The 19,915-nt window shown below is 40.5% G+C and overlaps 1 protein-coding gene across 1 annotated transcript; it reads right to left on the bottom strand.

The window, feature by feature from the left end:
- Positions 1 to 8,198: 8,198 nt before the first annotated feature.
- CRIP1 (cysteine rich protein 1) lies at positions 8,199 to 19,220 on the bottom strand. Its single transcript, XM_070940872.1, has 5 exons — positions 19,117 to 19,220; positions 13,425 to 13,519; positions 12,926 to 12,983; positions 9,556 to 9,603; positions 8,199 to 9,442 (listed from the first exon to the last, which is right to left on the bottom strand). The coding sequence occupies exons 1-4, from the start codon at positions 19,154 to 19,156 to the stop codon at positions 9,563 to 9,565; spliced, it is 234 nt and encodes a 77-aa protein (XP_070796973.1). The 5' UTR covers positions 19,157 to 19,220; the 3' UTR covers positions 8,199 to 9,442; positions 9,556 to 9,562.
- Between the last annotated feature and the right edge of the window lie 695 nt (positions 19,221 to 19,915).

The raw sequence follows: 19,915 nt of genomic DNA, 5'->3' as shown, positions 1-19,915 counted from the left end.
AGTCAGTCCTAACACATAGAAATGGTTTCGCTTGGATGGGGGCCAAGCTATACGTACCTCTAGCCTTACGTTCACGTGTCTTGCATACATGTCATGATGTGAAGACAGCCGGCCATTTTGGGTTTTTAAAAACATTGCACCTAACACGGCGTCAATTTTGGTGGCCTCGTATGCGAAAAGACATCGAGGATTATGTGAAAAGCTGTAAAGTGTGTGCAAGTGCTAAACCCCGGCCTGGGAAACCTCTAGGCCTTTTGCAATCGGTGGCAGAACCAAACCGTCCATGGGAGGAAATTGCTATGGATTTCATTGTTGAGCTCCCAGAAAGTAACGGGTACAACGTGATATGGACTGTGATAGATCTCTTTTCGAAACAGGCCCATTTCATACCATGTCGAGGCTTGCCGTCGGCCCGTAAATTGTCTAAGCTATTCTTGGTACATATTTACCGTTTACATGGGGCGCCACGCCGTATTATATCGGACAGGGGCGTCCAATTCACCGCAAAGTTTTGGCGTACCTTTGTAACCATGATTGGTTCGTCACAGGGATTAAGTTCCGGGTTCCACCCAAGTACAAATGGAGCAGCAGAACGGGCAAATGCTATGATAGAACGCTATTTAAGGTGTTATGTCTCCTATCAACAGACAGACTGGGCAGAACTACTCCCTTTCGCTGAAATAGCCTATAACAACGCAGTCCATGGAAGTACAGGGGTCACTCCCTTTCAAGCAGTCTCTGGGAGAGAATTTTCTGCCATACCAGAACTTGACATTCGATCCCAGGATCGGGTAGACCCTGGTATGTGGGCCGCCTATATTGAGAGAGGATGGCCCCAGATAAAGGAGGCTTTAGAAAGGTCGACACGTATGCAAAAACACCAAGCGGGCAAACGGAGGGCAGACCATAAACCATTCGCGATTGGAGATAGGGTATACCTCTCCACGAAATACCTAAAATTACGGACACCGAGTCGTAAATTGAGCCCTAAATACCTTGGCCCGTTTCCTATCATAAAGGTCATTAATCCAGTTACCGTAGAACTCAAATTACCGCCATTACTCGGCAAAGTCCACCCCGTTTTCCATAGTAGCCTACTGAAGCCAGTAGATACACTCCGAGAGCCGTTAACTAAACCTGGGTCACTAGGAAATGATAGATATGAAGTAGAACAGGTGTTAGATTCAAAACTCAGTAGGGGAAAACTAAAATACTTACTTAAATGGAAGGGGTATCCGTTCGAGGAGGCGTCCTGGGTAGCCGCCACTGACATAAGCGCTAGCCGCTTGCTCAACCAGTTTCATAGAAAATACCCCCATAAGCCAGGACCCCAAAGTACAACACTGGCACCGTGATGTGTAACTAACCTGTTTGTTTGTGTGTTACAGGAAGGCCCCTGGTAGGGGGAGCCGCCTGTCGCGATCCCCGCGACACTTCACCTGATTGCTGGGGTCAAAGACCCACTGAGACCACCGTGGGAGCTGCTACGGCCGGGGGGGCTTGCGAGGGGCTTGCGACGGGCCGCCGGACGCTTTTGTTTCTTGATGTCACTGGTGATGGGGGGGTGCTAGCCTAAACGTAGGCGGCCGGTCACGGGGGCGGTCGGTGAAAGGGACCGCTTTTCTTCTTTGCTGTCAACGTTCCTACGGGGCGGTGGCTCGGCAGCGCGTGCGCAATGGATTCCGGAAGGGCGGTGGTATCTGTCCTTCCCTGGCGCGCTGTTTAAAAGGCGTTGGGAGGCAGCCGCTCCCAACGCCGACTTTGTGTATATACATACCGTCAGTTTGCCGTGCAACATAAAGAAGGTCTTACGATTAAACTATTACAGCAAGAGGTGGTCGTGTGTGCTTCTTCGTGCCTTCCCACACCAACGCGCAACACGGTCCTGACACGTGGGGGAGCCCATTCCAACACTGCCCGGACCTTTTCTGGGTCCATTTCTATCCCTTCATGTGAAATGCGGTACCCGATAGTCAATTTTAGTCTGGTGGAATTCGCATTTTGACAACTTAGCATACAGGTCAGCAGCTCTAAGTTTTTTCAGGACCGCTCTCACCAGTTTTATGTGGTCGTCCATGGTCTCGGTGTAAATAAGAATGTCATCCAGGTAGACCAGGACCCCCTTGTAAAGGTGCTTGTGCAGTACTTTGTTGATCAGTTGCATGAACACTGCAGGGACTCCTTGTGGTCTGAAAGACAGTACCCTAAACTGGAAACACCCCAACTAAATTTGAAAAATAATTACCGTATTTTTCAGAGTATAAGATGTTCCGGACTGTAAGATGCACCTTTCTTTTTCAGGGAGGAAAACAAGAAAAAAAATCTGCCTCTGACTCCCAGCATCCATCAGGTATTCATCTGGCCCGTTCGCTGCACCTCGTTGGCTGCACCCCGTTCTCCGCAGCCAATTAGGCACCACCGCAGCCCGTTAGCCACAGCCTGTTCGTCACATCGCGCCCCGTTCTCCACCACCGCACCATCCATTTGCTGCCACCACGCCTTGTTCGCCGCTGCTGCGCCCCGTTCGGCGCCTGAGGAAGCTTCTTGGATGAGAAGTGAAACATTTTCAAGGAAACAACAAAAAAGTCCAGTTGCCTTTGGAAAAAGCACCTTTGGGACAACCATGATTTGGATGATTGAGAATCTCCTTAGACATACCTGGTGTGTTTAGAGGCCATAGGTACTACTGGTGGGTTTTACAGATAGAGAGGTATGCTACAGTATCTCTTGGGAGCAAAAATCAAATATGTTACTGAGAGGCTTTCTAAAATAATTAAACCCACAGATTATTCCTTTCTCCTCTTTCATATGGTGATAAATAAGCCTGAAAAGAATGTCAAGGAACTTTGAGCAGCTAGGCATGAAAACCAAACAGATAGCAGCAGAGGTGGTGTTTTCATCTGTATCCAATGGAAGATCAGCATCCAATGAGGGAGTGGAGGACTTTGGTAGGAAAGTTGTTCAGTTATTTGTGATTTGAAATTAATTGGCTCAAGGAATGGTGCCATCGAGAGAACTTTGGATTACCTACATGAGGAGCTTCAGGCAGGGGATGGGCTACATTTTATAAGAATCAGGAAGAATGTGTTTGGAAAACAACTGGCTCAATTCAGGGTGAGGGGAAGATCATTTGAGTCCATAGACTTTGTGGTATAACTGCTCCTTCAGTCTATTTATTTTTCCATATCTAGCAATAGAAAGAATAAATTATCTTGGGAAATTCCATTGCTAATCTGATTCATTTTTAAATAATTTTCCCAATCTTACTCCAGTGGAGTTTTCAGATTCTTCTTAATGTGTATTACATGATTACAAATTATACCTATGTTTCACATTTCCCAAATTCCTTAAAGGTCAAGTGTGGGAAGTGTTTGAAATAGTTAAGTGTCCTAATTTTTATTTTTAATATTAGGTTTATCCTAGAAGCAAAAAAGATATATTATGTATTACGATAGCAGTATATAGTGAACAATGACTAATATTGTGAGGCTGTGAGGGGTTAATAAAATTGAGAGGACATCACTTGTATACCTTGCTCAGTTTCAAAACCTACATTGTGCCATTGTGAGAAAGAAAACAGTTCTTTAGAACTGAGATGGGTGGGGACAAACCTTTCTAGGCTCTGACTTTATAATTCATAAAGAAAAACTAGAGACATAACAGTATCCTAATACAGTAAGCATAAAGTATTGCTTACTATTTAAATTATGTAAACAACTATCTAATTTATTTGTGTCATTTTGCTTTTTTGATCTTCTCAAAAAGATTTTCCCATACTGATGTGATTTCAATCTGTACATTTTAAAATAGGCCAAGGAAGGCGGTGATGCTTGAAAAATTCCCAGGCTGTAGTCAGTAGTTAAGGACAGAAAGCAGATTTAGGAATGCTCAGTAAAACAAGAGATATATTTTAGACTTCTGCCATATTTGGATAGTACTTATTTTTAATTTTCAGTTTAATACACAATATGAAGAGTTATACTGTGTTTTCCCAAAAATACGTCATGTCCTGAAAATAAGGCCGCCTGATTTTTGGGGTGGGCGTAAATATATGCCCTCCCTCGAAAATAAGCCCTAAACAGGTGGGCATGGGCAGCACAGGAGGCAGCCCATTCCCTTCCCTAGTCACCTTATGGAAGCTCAGCACCTTAATTGCAGCCCGAGGATCAACTGAGCCAGCACGGGCCAGGAGCTGCCTCTCATTCTGTCTCTCTGTGGAGGCCTCCCAGTGCAATGCTCTGCCACAGCTTCGGAGCAAACCTCCACCTTCCCTGCGCATGATTGCAAGGATGAAGGCTTCAGAGGGAGCATTTTTGGGATGTGTGTCTGTGCAGAGCTCCCCAAGGATAGAACGATCAGCAGGGAAATGGGAAGGGGGGGGGATTTTCCTGCTGATCGGAGCAAGGCGAAGCCTCCAGCCTTACAATCCTGCACAGGGAAGGCAGAGGTTTGCTCCGAAGCTGTGGCAGAGCATTGCACTGGGAAGCCTCTGCAGAGACAGAATGAGAGACAGCTCCCGGCCCGTGCTGGCTCAGCTGATGGAGGCTCCTTCATGGGGTGCGAACAAACTTCCAACCCCAATGGACCCAGTGGGTGCGAGCTACCCCAACCCAGAAAAGGGGAAGGAGCTGATGGGGGGGCTGTGGGAAGTTCTGGGAGTTGAAATTCACGTCTTTAAATGGCCAAGCGGCTGCCCATGCTGCTGCTGGCCTCTTCAGCCTCCTGGCAGCGCTGCACTCAGCAGCGCTGCACAACTGCTCCTGCCTGGCCAGCTTGAATCATCCCAGATTGAAAACCTCCAAAAAACATGTCACCTCACCCGCTGCCGCCTTTGGGCTGCTGAACACCAGCCTGCATGCCTGCATGCCTTCCATTGCTGCTTCTGGGTTTGCTTCTTTCCCTTCCCCCCTTCCCCCCACCTTCTCTTTCCTTTCCACTGCTGCTTCTGGGGAGCAGACAGCATGACGGAGACAGCGGGACCAGCAGAGCACTTTAAAAAAGTAAGATCTCCCCGAAAACAAGCCCAAGTGCTTATTTTGAAGCCCAAAAGAAAATAAAACCCTGTCTTATTTTCGGGGAAACACAGTAGTATAATACCAAGCTGAGCATACAATGCTTATTTTTTTCTAAGCAGTACTTGTGTGTTGTGGATAAAATAAGTTGAAAAAAAAAGTCTTGGCTCATTTCTCCTTGCTTTTGATCTCAGGCTGTTTACAGCTACACATCTGTTATGAAGGCAAGCAGTTTCCTGTATGTTCTTTCCGTTTATTATCTATTTCTATCCACACCCAGTAGAGCAGATTGCCTTTGCTTTGATGACTAAATGTTTATAGCAACTAGAACTTCCGCAAAATCTCTGAAAGCAATAGCCAACATACCAAGTTTTTTATTTAATGGTGTGTCTGGTTTTTGCTTGGCAGCATGGTAGGAATTTATTTCATTTAATCTATTTCTTGTTCTTGAACAGGATTTTGACTTTTCTTTCAGTGAACAGACTAGCAGATAACCACTGTACGCAGAACTTTCTTTTTTCATTCATTCTGGAGTAAATAAAGTGAAAGGCTTTGTAGCTTTGTAGGGACACATAACTAAGGCAGAATACCAACAAATAGCCCAAACTTGCAAAGATGAGGTCAGGAAAGCTAAGGCTCAGAATGAACTAAGACTTCCAACAAATGTCAAATGTATTTTTAAAAAGTTTCTTTCAACATATAAAAAAACCACACACAAAAAAGTCAAGGAAACGATCAGTCCACTAAGGAAGGCAAGGAAGTAACGTGCAGTAGAAAGAAAGCAGATCTACTTAATTCATTCTTTCCATTCGTCTTCACGCAAAGATAATACAGGCCAATTTACAAAAAACATAACCCTAAGACAGACTAGAAGTACAAATTAAAATAAGAAAATGATAAGAGAACACCTCTCCACTCTAGATGAATTCAACCACTAATGGATTACATCCCAGTTTGTCAAAACAGATCATGCCAAACAAATCTTATTTCATTCTTTTGACAAAGTGACTAAATTAGTGGACCAGTGAAGTTCTGTAGACTTGGATTAAGGCATGTGACGAAGTAGATCACAAACTATTTCCTGGTAAGATAGAAAAGTGTGGTATAGACAGCATCACCACTAAATGGATTTGTAACTGGCTGACATGTAGACCTTAGTGGAGTTATATATACATGGAGGGAAATATGTAGTGTGGTATTCCAAGGTTCTGTCTTAGACTCAGTATTCTTCATCTTCATAAATGATTTAGATCAGGGATCCATGGCATGTCAGAAATCAGGCCATGCAAACAAATGAAGCTCCATCTGCAGGATGCAGGCAGCACACAAAACCACGCCCCCTCCAGTCCATGGAAAAACCACTCTCCAAGGAACTGATCCTTGATGCCCAAAAGGTTGGGGGCCACTGATTTACGAGATTGAAGGGAAGCTCATCAAAATTGCAGATGAACAGAACTCAACAGCACAGAATAACAGAACTAGATGGTACCTTGGAGTTCTTCTAGTCCAACCCCCTGCTCAAGTAGGAAACCCAAACCAAACCCAATTCCTGCCACCATTCTTTGTTTTAGCTTCAGCCCCCTAACCATCTTTGTTGTTCTTTTCTGCACTCTTTCCAGAGTCTCTTTTTTTCATAATCTGATAATACAAAACTGTATTCTAAGCTTGGTCTTACCAAGGCTAGTTAGTAAGTTCACATGATCTTCATTCTATCCCTATCTTAATGCAACCTAGGATTGCGTTGGCTTCTTTGGTTGCTGCCACATACTGCTGGCTCATGTTTAAGTGATTATCAACTAGGTCTTAATTCCCTTTTACTGCTGTTGAGCCAGATTTCTTCTAATATGTACCTGTGCATTTCATTTTCTCTGAATTGAATTTCATTATAGGCCCAATATTGAAGTCTATCGAGATCCATTTGGATCTTGATTCTATCTTCTAGGATGTTGACTATTCCTGGTTCATCTGCAAATTTGATGAGTTGCCTTCTATTCCCTCAGCTAAATCATTTATGAAGATGTTGGAGGGTACTGGGCCTAAAACAGAACATTGGGGTACCGCACTGCATTAACTTAATGAGTCAACTGGAATGAGGATGAATTTTTGGTATACTTTGTCAAATGCCTTATTGAAATCCAAGTATACCAAGTCCACTGCTTGTCCACTAATTTAGTCACTTTTTCAACGAATGAAATAAGATTTGTTTGGCATGATCTGTTTTTTACAAACCCATATTGCTTGCTTCTAGGTGTTCACAGATTATCTTTTCCAGTATCTTTCCAGGTAAGATACTTTTTTGAAGATGGGAAGCACATCAGCTCTTTTCCAGAGATCAGTGGAATGGAGGTAAATAAATTTTACTGAGGTAAAATTTGTAATGGAAAGTTCTATATTTTATCAGGATATCCCAGCAAACTTGCATAAATAAGCTTAGGTTTTATACAAACTTTTAATAGGCAGTAAACATACCTAATACTCTTGCCTCTTCCTTTTTTCCCCACAACAGCAACCCTGTAAATTAGGCTGCACTAAGAGACAGTGATTGGCCCAAAATCACCCAATCAACTTTCATACTGTCATGGATATCCCTGAAGTGCACTCGGACAATGAGGAAGGGCCTGCTTTAGGAACTTGGGAGTAGGGAGACTCTGAACCAGGAGGAGATGGGCAGGAAGAGTAGGAGAGACTAGAAATTTAAGAAGGACCAGATGAGTAGCTGGTTGACAACAGAAGGGAGAAATGCAGCCTCAACCAAGAGGCTCGGAAGACAAGCCAGAAGCAAAGGGTACGGAACAGGTGCAGCTGCAACCGATGAGTGGAGATGAGGAGGAACTGCTTCCTCCTCTGTCAGATCCTAGGGTGTGCAGGGCTGAGAGGAGACAGGTGTATTGCCTATACAGTATTAAATTAATCCACTCTGTAAAATGTACTAATCTGTATTAATTTTGTTTTGCTTGGCTATTTTTAAAACATTTGACGAATTTCTTAAGCAATTATTAATAATTCTTAATAGTTCTTAATTAATAGTTTCTTAAGCAATTATTAATAATTCAGATGCACAATTATGTCAGTGAGCAAGTACATGTGTTAATCCATTAATAAATGACATGCCTATCTTTCTTAAGAGCACAAATGAAGATTGTAGCAAATGGAGGCAAATCCAATTCCAAGACATTCAGTCAGTGAAAGAATTAAAGAAATTACTTTTATTCAAACCAGGGCAGAGATACTGTATCTGAAAGCCAGACTCAGTAAATCCAAATGCTAAAATTCCAATCAGAAACAGCTTTACTTTGTGTTTGTCTTTTGCATTTCTTTTACAAGAATGGGAGCATCCCTTCACTGAATATTCTTGGTTGTTTAAATTAGAAAAACTGTACTAAATAGGAAAGAATTATTTCTTTAATTCAGCACAACAGCTCTCATCTGAATTGGAGCCAATTACTTTCATATAATCTGGTTAATTTAAGTAAAAGGAAAATATCAGTAAATGTCATAATTGACTTCCTATACCACATATTTTATCTCTTAAAACATAGCTACATTGCTATGCATTTGGGGCCATTTTGGATCTCATCGCTACCGCCATACACTTTTCAGCTTCAATAAAGTCAAACCCATATTAACCTTACCAGAGGCCTACACTTGCTAGTTTGCAGATATAGACATGGAAAAATATATGGATGAAAAGGAGCTAAAGAAGCTAAGGGAGAGTCAGGTAAACAGTACATTATCCTCACTTGTTTTCTACTGCAAATTCTACCCACTGCAAAATATATAATATATAATATAATATATATTGTACAGTAAATTAAACACCTTGCTAATGCTGAGTAAAAATGAACAACCAGCCTCTCTCAGAATGCTTTAACACAAATATACATCAATGTTCTGCAGATTATGTATTTGGTTGCTGATTGTACAATCAGCCAATTGCTCCCCAATGAGTTTCAGTCTGAATTGCAAATTTATAAATTCAAAATGCAAGTTTCACTGGGTACAATAAGTGTTCATTTCACATAAATTCACTAAAAATAATTCTGAAGATACTCTTGGATATCCTTTCTTAAAGAACATTAGTAAATACCGCATTTCCCAGGTATTTATGCTCATTTTCTGATTCATTGGTATCTACAAGCCTCTTTGATTTAAGATTTTATTTGTAAGTTAGAAAAGTAAGAATAAAAGGAAAGATCTAAAGCAGGCTTTGATTTTTTTAAAACTTTCCTATGATGCCCCCAATGCTATTCTTTCCTAGTTTCCACATGATTATATTTCTCAACTTACGTTAAACAGGAAACCCCCCATTCAATTATCACCCCCCTCTCCCTTTTTGAAGTCTTCATTATATTCACTTCTAGTGAAAAACACAGTGTGGTTATACTTCTTATGAACTCCGCCTGGAATCAGCAAAAATCATCCTTCCACTCCTAAGAAGGAAAAGATAACATATAAGCAAAACCAAAAAGAACAAGACTTAGTCTACAAGGCTACATGTAGCTCTATAATCATGGAGCCTATCAATAGAAAAAATGGGACTCACCTAAGTTTTAATTGAAAGTGTAGCTTTCAGCACCTCCACGGCCAAATCCTTAAAAAAAAAAATCTAATGTCAGCATTAAAGATTTTAATGGCACTTCTCCATTTCTCAGTCCAAGACAAGTGCTTGTCCTCCATTTTGAGATAAGGTACTTGGAGACCTAAGGTATCCAAGTACCTGTATTACCTGTTGAACCAGGAAAAAAAAAACAGGAAAAAAATACTAAATGCTAAGTTTTGATAACATGGATAGTTATCAAAACAAGCTTTCTGTTTGGCAAATTTAACCCTAATCTAAGATGAACAGAATACATCCATGTTGCTAATATTTGTCTGTTTTTCTAGAACTTCAGCCAAATAGTTTGTTTGTTTTTTTAAATTTGATTTATATGCCGCCCTTCTCCGGAGACTCAGGGCGGCTTACAGTGCGTTAAGCAATAGCCTTCATACTTTTTGTATATTTTATACAAAGTCAGCTTATTGCCCCCACAAACTGGGTCCTCAATTTACCTATCTTAGAAAGAATGGAAGGCTGAGTCAACCTTGAGCCTGGCAAGATTCGAACTTACTTTAATTGCAGACAGCTGGTGTTAAATCACAGTGCCTTGTCTGCAGAGCTATCCAGGTTCCTGGATAGTTGAGAAAAATAGTATAGTACAGCAAGATTTCCAGCTTCATACCAAACCTCAATTCACATTTTAACTGAACAGGGAAATAAGGGGGAAAAATACTGGGCCCTATAGGATTTGGTAGCGTTCCCTCTCCAACGTCATTAAGTTGGTTCCAATTCCTAAGAAGAAAAACAGACATACCAAATCTTTCTCCCTTCCAGCTAATCTCTCTGATTTTTCATCTTTAAATCTCTTAAAAAGCCTTAAAATCTCACAGAGGTAATTGGGCAAAGGGTGGGAATGCAAAAGATTTACAGATCTTTCCCAGACTTCAGTTATGCTACTGACCCAGGGGAAATTTAGAACAGCTGCTGGCCTGGTTTAATAAATTCTTTCCCATAGCTTAGAAAAGAAAAATTAAGAAGTCAAAAAATAATGACCATGAAAACTGCCAGACAGAGCTTTTGAATTGCTAGAAAGCTGGAGCATTTTGCAATACAACATAGGATTGCCTAGTATATAATTTAGTTTTTACATAAAAGGCTTCCTCAAGAAGCCTTCCCTGGACCCGACTGAATTAGCCAACTATCGTCCAGTCTCCAACCTTCGTTTTGTGGCAAAGGTTGTTGAGAGCATGGTGGCACGACAACTTCCCCGGCACCTGGATGAAGCTATCTATCTAGACCCGTACCAGTCGGGCTTCAGGCAGGGGTACAGCACAGAAACAGCATTGGTCGCGTTGGTGGATGATCTCTGGAGGGCTCGGGACAGGGGTTGCTCCTCTGTCCTAGTCCTATTAGATCTCTCAGCGGCTTTTGATACCATTGACCATGGTATCATGCTGCAGCGGTTGAGGGGGTTAGGAATAGGGGGCACCGTTCTGAGGTGGTTCTCCTCCTTCCTCTCCAACCGCTCGCAGTTTGTGTTGGCAGGGGGGCAGAGGTCGACCTCGAGGCGTCTCGCAAGGGTCGGTCCTCTCGCCCCTCCTGTTCAACATTTATGTGAAGCCGCTGGGCGAGATCATCCGTGGTTTTGGGGTGAAGTGTCATCTGTACGCTGATGATACTCAGCTGTACATCTCCACCCCAGACCACCCCAACGATGCCCTTGATGTGATGTCTCGCTGCCTGGAGGCCGTGCGGGTCTGGATGGGGAGGAACAGGCTCAGACTCAACCCCTCCAAGACCGAGTGGCTGTGGCTTCCAGCGCCCCGATACAGTCAGCAGGTGCCATCGCTGACTATTGGGGGTGAATCTTTGCCCCCCACCGAGAAGGCTCGCAATCTGGGTGTCCTCCTGGACGCACGGCTGTCTTTAGAAGAGCATATGATGGCCGTGGCCAGGGGGGCCTTTTATCAGGTTCGCCTGATTCACCAGTTGCAGCCCTTTCTGGACCGGGATGCCTTGCGAACGGTCACTCACACCCTTGTTACCTCCCGGTTGGACTATTGTAATGCTCTCTACATGGGGCTCCCCTTGAAGAACACTCGGAGGCTCCAACTGGTCCAGAATGCGGCCGCGCGGGTGGTTATGGGCGCAACTCATTGTGCCCACGTGACACTCCTACTGCGCGAGCTGCACTGGCTCCCAGTGGTCTTCCGGGTGCAATTCAAGGTGTTGGTTACCACCTTTAAAGCGCTCCATGGCATAGGACCCGGGTACCTTCGAGACCGTTTTCTGCCACCAATAGCCTCCCACCGGCCAGTCCACTCCCAGAGAGGGTCTCCTCAGGGTGCCATCGGCCAAGTTATGTCGGCTGGCGACACCCAGGGGGAGGGCCTTCTCTTTGGGAGCCCCAGCCCTGTGGAATGAACTGCCCCTGGAAATACGTAAAATCTCCGACCTCTGGGTGTTTCACTGCGCACTGAAGACCCTGTTGTTCCGCCAGGCCGGGCTATCAACATAATAATTTTAAATTGGGATATTTTAAATTTCTGGGGTTTTAAATTGAGCCAAATCTATTTAATCATTTTAAATTTTTAATCGTTGTTTTGTCTTGTGTTTTTAAATAGGCTGTATACCGCCCTGAGTCCTTCGGGAGAAGGGCGGTATAGAAATAAAATTATTATTATTATTATTATTATTATTATTATTATTATTATTATTATTATTATTATTATTATTATTAATGCTATTTTTATTTGGATTTATTTAAGCTAATTTTTAAATAACAAAAGTATTCCATTTATCCAAGATTTTTTATATGCTTTCAACCCTAATACAGTACATAGAATTTCGGAATGAATCATCTCTCAGATACTTCAAATGTTATGGCTGAGTTCTCAATTCAAAATTTGTTTAGAAAAACATTATGTAAGGAAACATTCGTTTCAAAATATATGTAGAAATGCATCTGAAATAATATACATATTGTTAAGCAGACTTTAACATTGAAAGCAAATGAGTCAATGGCATAGAACAAATGTACTGTTATAAACTCATTTTCAAGAGAAAATGAGTGAAATTCTACTTGACTGGCCTGCTGATCCTTATTTCAGATGAGGTGCACCAACAGTGTGACATTAGAATGATGCCAGATAGAAATGCTATATATTTATTAATTTTTTATATATTTATTAAGTTTATATGTCGCCCATCTCATTATCACACAACTCTGGGTGGCTATCGATAGCCTATTTGAATGGGTCGGTGGTTTCTAATTGTGTGTGTGTGTGTGCGTGTGCGTGCGTGCGTGCGTGCGTGCGTGCGTGTGTGTGTGTGTGTGTGTAGGCATGATGAATAACTTCATCTTGCTGTCGCTTACCTTTGGGTCCAAACAGTGCAGCATAGCAGGGGTAGTTGCAATAAGGTTTCCCATCATGCTGAGGAAATAAGAGAAACATCTCAAAGACAACATAAACAAAATGATATATTCAGTCTTGTAGCTGCCAGTTTATTTCTCCCCAAAGTTAAGCAGGCAGGTATTTTGCAGCGGAAACAGATTAACATTAAGAGCTATAGGCCTGCTTTTATCCCATAGTTCCTTCTCATTTAGACAGACATCTCAAGTATGATCTCTGTTGCCCAGCTTTTTCCCCCAAGCATCATTGGAGAACATGGCCATTTACAGAAGAACATGTTCCCCAAAGTGGTATAGGAAGTCTATGCAGCGTTCTTTTTGTCCCTTATATGGTTTGATAGCTAAAGATAAAAGCAGGTAAACATTGAAAAGAACTTTTAGTTACTAAAAGAAGGAAGTTATGAGACAGTACAAAACTGTTCTTCAAGCCAAGGACATGCATGTCTTCATGTAGTCCACTTACCTCTGCATGGCCACCTGCATTTAAGGTCTTCTTGCATTTTTCACACTTCAAACATGGCCGGTGCCAATCTTTCCCAAGGGAGGTGACTTTTTCGGCTATGATAATATGGGGGGGGGGGAGAGAAAAATTTTAAAAATCCTTTTCTCATAGCTCCAATTCATTTTCTATTTCTGTAAATAATAAAACAAGTTACTTAGTTGCTAGCAAGATGATTGAGATGTCCTAAAAGATGGAGCATACCGAGTGGGAGTTGTCTGGAAAGAATATGAGTTAATAATAATCAAAACTCAGCTAGATAGTGAGCAGATAAAGAAAAAAAGTTAATAGTTGGTGCTAGTTGGGAAACAACTCTGACTACTCTAGAGAAGATGAATCTGAAGGACCATGCTCCAGAAAAGAAAAGCATTCGGAGATGTCTTCACCTTCAGAACACTGTTTGGAGAAGAAGAAAAAATATGTGACATGAAAAAAGGGAGCAAGGTCAGAGAACAGATCACTATCAGGTTATTTCCTGGAAGGTGCAACATCAATTGGATGACCAATTTATATATTTAGTGTGAAAGGGAATTCTGGAAATTCTTAAACCATCCATGTAGAAAAAATTTTGGTTAGATTCTTTGAACAGCAATATTACAGTATCAATAGTATTTACATAATAAAAGTATTTCTATAACATTGTTCATTCTAATGAACAATGAACATTCTAATGAACACTAACCCTAACTGTAACTCAATCCTGTGCTTTAAACAAAGTTGTTCTTTTAAAAATCTATATATAATTCAGTTCTTCTTTTACTGCAGTCACATGGTAACAGTTGCCATAGAGAAAATTGCTGGGTAAGACAAGAAAATGACTAAGTTGTTGTTTGTCTCAATTTTATCCAAGACTCTCCCAGTAACAAAAACAAAACAAAAGTAAAGCAAAACTTAAAAGATTTTTTAAAAATAATAAATACCCCAAAATTACTATTACGGGAGAAGGAAATATTATATTTTAAAAAGAGAAAGGGGGGGGGGGGAAGAGAGTAAATTACCATTTTTTAAATTTTGAATGATTTAAGGGTGGAAAATGTCTCTTTTGGCTTTTTTGCAAATGCCTCAGGATTACAACCATTTTCTAGGATTCAAATTTTCCCCTCGTTGTTTGAATATTAAGATAATTTTATTTCTAAACTATAAGTACCATTGTGTGGACTAGACAGTTAATCTACTGCGGATGGAAGATTCTGAAATCTGCCAAAACTTTGTTTATCTATTCCAAACTACAGGTGAAACTCAAAAAATTAGAATATCGTGCAAAAGTTCATTTATTTCAGTAATGCAACTTAAAAGGTGAAACTAATATATGAGATAGACTCATTACATGCAAAGCGAGATAGTTCAAGCCTTGATTTGTTATAATTTTGATGATTATGGCTTACAGCTCATGAAAACCCCAAATTCACAATCTCAGAAAATTAGAATATTACATGAAATCAATAAAACAAGGATTGTACATAGAACAATATCGGACCTCTGAAAAGTATAAGCATGCATATGTACTCAGTACTTGGTTTGGGCCCCTTTTGCATCAATTACTGCCTCAATGCGGCGTGGCATGGATGCTATCAGCCTGTGGCACTGCTGAAGTGTTATGGAAGACCAGGATGCTTCAATAGCGGCCTTCAGCTCTTCTGCATTGCCATAATCATCAAAATTATGACAAATCAAGGCTTGAACTATCTCGCTTTGCATGTAATGAGTCTATCTCATATATTAGTTTCACCTTTTAAGTTGCATTACTGAAATAAATGAACTTTTGCACGATATTCTAATTTTTCGAGTTTCATCTGTAGTTTAAGAGATGAAGAACAACCTTGCTTTGAACAATGAGAAACATTTATATGTACTTTCACAGATTTCTAAAATATGCTTTCATAGGTGTCTGAATGGTTGTTTGACAGACATTCATTTTCATAAGTATTTAAAATATTGAGAACTGATCATAGCACTGGAAGAAACCTTGGAGGTCTTCTACTCCAACTTCCTGCCCAAAGCAAGAGAACTTATTCCATCCTGGACAAATGACTGTCCAATATTTTCTTGAACAATCCCCAGTCCGTGAACAGGGCCGCGGTCTGTTGGGAACTGGGCTGCTGAAGCAGCAGGTGAGGGCACAAAGCTTCATTTGCACATGCACAGGATTTAGCACGTGTGAATGGCACGTGTGAAACCATTCTCTTCTACCACTGAAGCCGCCACTACCACCGGCCCGTGGAATCAAAAAGGTTGGGGGCCCTGTTCTTGAAGACTTCCAGAAATGGCACACCCTGTTCTTGAAGACTTCCAGCAATGGCACACACTCTGGGAGGTAAGCTCTTTCATAGATAATTTGTTCTTACTGTCAGGACATTTCTCCTTAGTTTCATGTATATGTATGCTTTCAGTTGAGTCTGGTCTGCACTGCACAGCAGGCAGCTTAACATGGTAACATGAGCCCAGTTCAGTGAAATACTTTTGGATGTTGAAGATCATTATGGTACACAACCATTTGATGATCCAAATAACAGTAATAAATTCATAGCCTTGAATGTCTGGAGAAAGAATTAGATTATTTTTGTATGATTCTTTTGTTACATATGGGTATTTCTGCATTTTACCATACTGCAGATATGTTTAAATTTTCTTACAAAGATTAAACAAAATGCTTAACAATAAAAATGTCCAGCTTTTTCCATTGTAACAAGGGTGGTCTTTAGGACTTTCTATTCCTAGCATTTTTAAAGAAAATAATTAGGTAATATGGAATGGACTAGGTCAGCTCAGGAAGGCACTGCAGCCATTAGTCATGGCTTATAGTGTCCAAGGAGAATTACCCATTCTATGTTTGCTATTAACTTCATTTGGAAAGCCTTTGTGTTAATTTTAAGCATTCTGTTTAATTTTATTTTCTCTTCTTCAGTTGCATGTATTCCTCCCACTTAATGATTTTTACATATATTTTTTTGAACAAGAATTGTATTGCTGAATGTTTACTTAAGATGTAAAGCAGATAAATGTAACATATAACTAAGAGGTTGTAATCAAAAGCTCTTGTGGACAAAAGGTAGCATTAGTTAACTGTTCTATGGCAGCAAATCAGTTTGAACAGCTATTACTCATTTCTGTGCAAAGGAAAACAAACAGCAGCTATTCTAAGAAGTGCTATGGCAGGATATTTATTTAAAATTTTAATATTTTATGGGCTTTGGGGCTTTGACATATTCAGAGCTAACTCTCATGTTCTAAAACTGTACTTGGCACTAAAGAAATACCCCAGGATAAAATCCCAAGGTTCCTCATACATATCATATTAAATTGTATCACCAATTTGATATTGCACTGTCTTCCAAGATGCATGCTGTAGCTCTGAATAACGTACAGTAAAAACATGTTGCACCAAACTCCTTGGATTCCCACACATAACACCCATGACATATTGCCATGGGCCTGTGCAAACTTGATACACTGCTTGGCTTGGACAGCATGCTAAGGCTAAGTAAGATTTGTAAATAATTTACAATCTAGTGTGTACAGATTGCACTTAACTCTGAAGTATGATCTACAAACAATAAAAATCTAGATTAATACAGTGCCAAGACATATATCATACCATAAATATGGCCTAAGGCATAAACTCGAGCCACACACATATACACTTTTCAATCTGAAAAACTAAATAAATTATTAGTGACTGTTAATTTCTCTTGATAATCTTTTTATACTTCTGGTTGCCTAATTTACAGAATTGCATTGTGTATGTAAACTAATTAAATAATTAAGTCTTGGTCTTTAGAATCTAGAATCTATGTATTATGAAATCTACATTCACTTCTTTATTCTATATTCTTGGCATGAAAAATTTCTGAACCTTAATATTATATCCCTGTTTATCCCTGTTAAAATACTTGTTTCTCCGTTCTCCTACTGGTAATAATTAAAGAAGCTAAGAATTTATAATTCAGGTGAGAGCAATTGGCAACTAGCATTTCTTCTTATTTCTTATCTTTTTGTCTTTCTCAGGCCTAACTTTCCTGCACATAGGTTCCTGAAGTATATGTTCTCCAAGAGATGTCTCCAAGAACAGTTGATTGTGCTATTTTAATAGTGTTTCTTATTGGTTTCAAGCAAATTTTATATCATTTGGCCACTCCATACAGAAATACTGGAAAATATATTTATAAAGTGATTATCAAGCAGTAACCACGATATACTTCATTTTTACCATGGTTTATAGTCCCAACTGGATTTTAGATCCAATCAAAGGGCACTTTCCAACCCTCAAATGTGGCTTTTTCTGTCTTTGAATAGGAAGCTTGCAATTTATTTTTACAACCTCTCCACCATATCCCAAAGTCTGGCACTTTCCACATTAATTGAGACTACAACTCTCATGATACTCAGCCAGCAAGACAACACTGGGACTTCTTTTAGGTCTTTTAGAAGAATCTAGAAACACACAAAGCAGTTTAAAGTAAATTGAGAGTACCATTCTCTTACTCCAAACCTCCTCTCTTTTCCTGCAACAGGATATAACCTCCACCCTTCCCATTTTTTTCATCTAACACTCTCCTTTAAAGTATGAGAAGTTTTATATTAAAATATATTTTATTCTTTATACTGTTTCCATCTTCTATTAAAATATTAACAGAATCCACTATGGTCTGAGAATCAGTGTCTCTACTAAATAATTGACAGTCAAGCTGAAACTAAACTAATCAAGTAAAAACAGCAAACGGGGAAAATCTTTTAATCAAATTTCCTCAAGCCTCCAAATGCATTACCCGGACCTAATCCACATATCAAAGGATCAGTAAATACAATTAGAGTTAATTAAATTAGGTCTCCCAGCAGAACTGCATATTCACAAGAATAAACCTCATAGACATACCTACACACACACACCCACACACAAGTGTCACCCTAGAATCAGCAACTACACACTTCCATACCCAGGACAAGCTCCCTATTAGACTGGGTTGCTGTGACCAATTTCTCTGGAGCTGCCCCTAAAGGCAAACGGTTTGCTTTTAGGAATAAATACTTCTTTCCTCACAGCTGCTTGGATCTCATTTTTATTTATTCTTGTGCAACCTCGGCTGGAGTTGGAACCCCAAATTATTATTCTGAGAAAGGGAAGACACTTTTTAAAATTCTAGAAGTTTGAAGTATGGCATCTAGGACTTGTATACTAAAATCATTTAGTGGCGCCTGCAAATGTGTGAGACAATAATTCTCAACGCACTGAGACGCACCAAAAAGTTAGGATCAGATTACAACAAAAAACTATAGAGAAATCGAGAAAAAACATAATAGAAGTGGACTTTAGCCCAAACCGGTGCCCCTTTCCTAATCGAAATTGCATCTCCGAAGTTCTCCATGCTGTACAGAAGACCTCGAACTCAGGTACTACAGCGAGCTCCTAGGATCTGGGGCGCTCTTCCAATGCTCCAAATTCTCTGTACTTCGGAATTAGCCATTACTAGCCCCGAGAATCTCTGTTCTGAATCAGCTTTGATTGCTACCTTGTACACGCAACGCCTGCTGCAGGGAAAACCTCAGATTTTAGCCTCAAATGTTTTTCGGAACTGGTTCCGATAGTAGCCCTTCTTCGCTTTCTCCATCCCGGCTGCATCTGTCCTGAAGTGAGGAAGGGATAGTAGTTGTCTCTTACCGAAATAGACCTCCTTCTGACAACGAGGGCACTTAGGCATGGCGTCGCTGAAGGCGCAATCAATCCGCAGCGCAACGAGACAGCAAGTGAGGCTTCCGGCAGAAAAGATCTCGCTTTACCGCCTCCAGCCACGCCCGCGAGGGCAGTAGAGCGGGGAGGCAGGACCATGCTTTCGGAGCAGCAGCATTCGGGCCGCCGTGGTCTTCGGTGAATCAATAAGTTTTAGGCGTGACCGTGACAATTAAGACCCGGGAGGGGTAGACAGCATGATGGAGATGCCTTAGAAAAGAAAGGCCTTCTAAAAGCGGAGGGAAGGAAAGTTCTTGGAAAACAGCAGAAGCTCTTATAGGATCGTAGCTTCAATTCAGTTGCAGTTAGGAATTTAAAAAAAATACATTTGAAAGACAATTAAATGGATCAAACTATTGCTTAGTTATATAATAATTGTTAGAAATTTATTATTATAATTGTTTTCCCAGTTACTGTATTTTTCACTGTTACCAAGAGAATTCTTTTTAGATCAAAGAATGCAACGATTGCAAGGGATCTTGGAAATAATCTAATCAAACCTGCTCAGTGAAGAAATCTACTACAACAGCATGGTAAGAAAAAAATTGTGTATCTAGGAAATATTTGCAGTAAAGGAGATTCCACCATTTTCTGAAGTGCTGAACTGCTCCTATTTTTTTCTAATATAAAGTCAAAAATCTGTTTTCTTGTATTTTATCTAACTTACTTGATTGATTGATTGATTGATTGATTGGCTGTTTCAACCTGCCAACTCTGGCATACAATTGTC

The sequence above is a fragment of the Pituophis catenifer genome, unplaced genomic scaffold (assembly GCF_029215685.1).
Source record: "Pituophis catenifer annectens isolate HBS135680 unplaced genomic scaffold, rPitCat1.0.hap2 SCAF_3, whole genome shotgun sequence".
Classification (NCBI taxonomy): domain Eukaryota; kingdom Metazoa; phylum Chordata; class Lepidosauria; order Squamata; family Colubridae; genus Pituophis; species Pituophis catenifer.
Note: the sequence above shows the minus strand (reverse complement) of the source record. Positions and strands in the feature narration are given on the sequence as shown.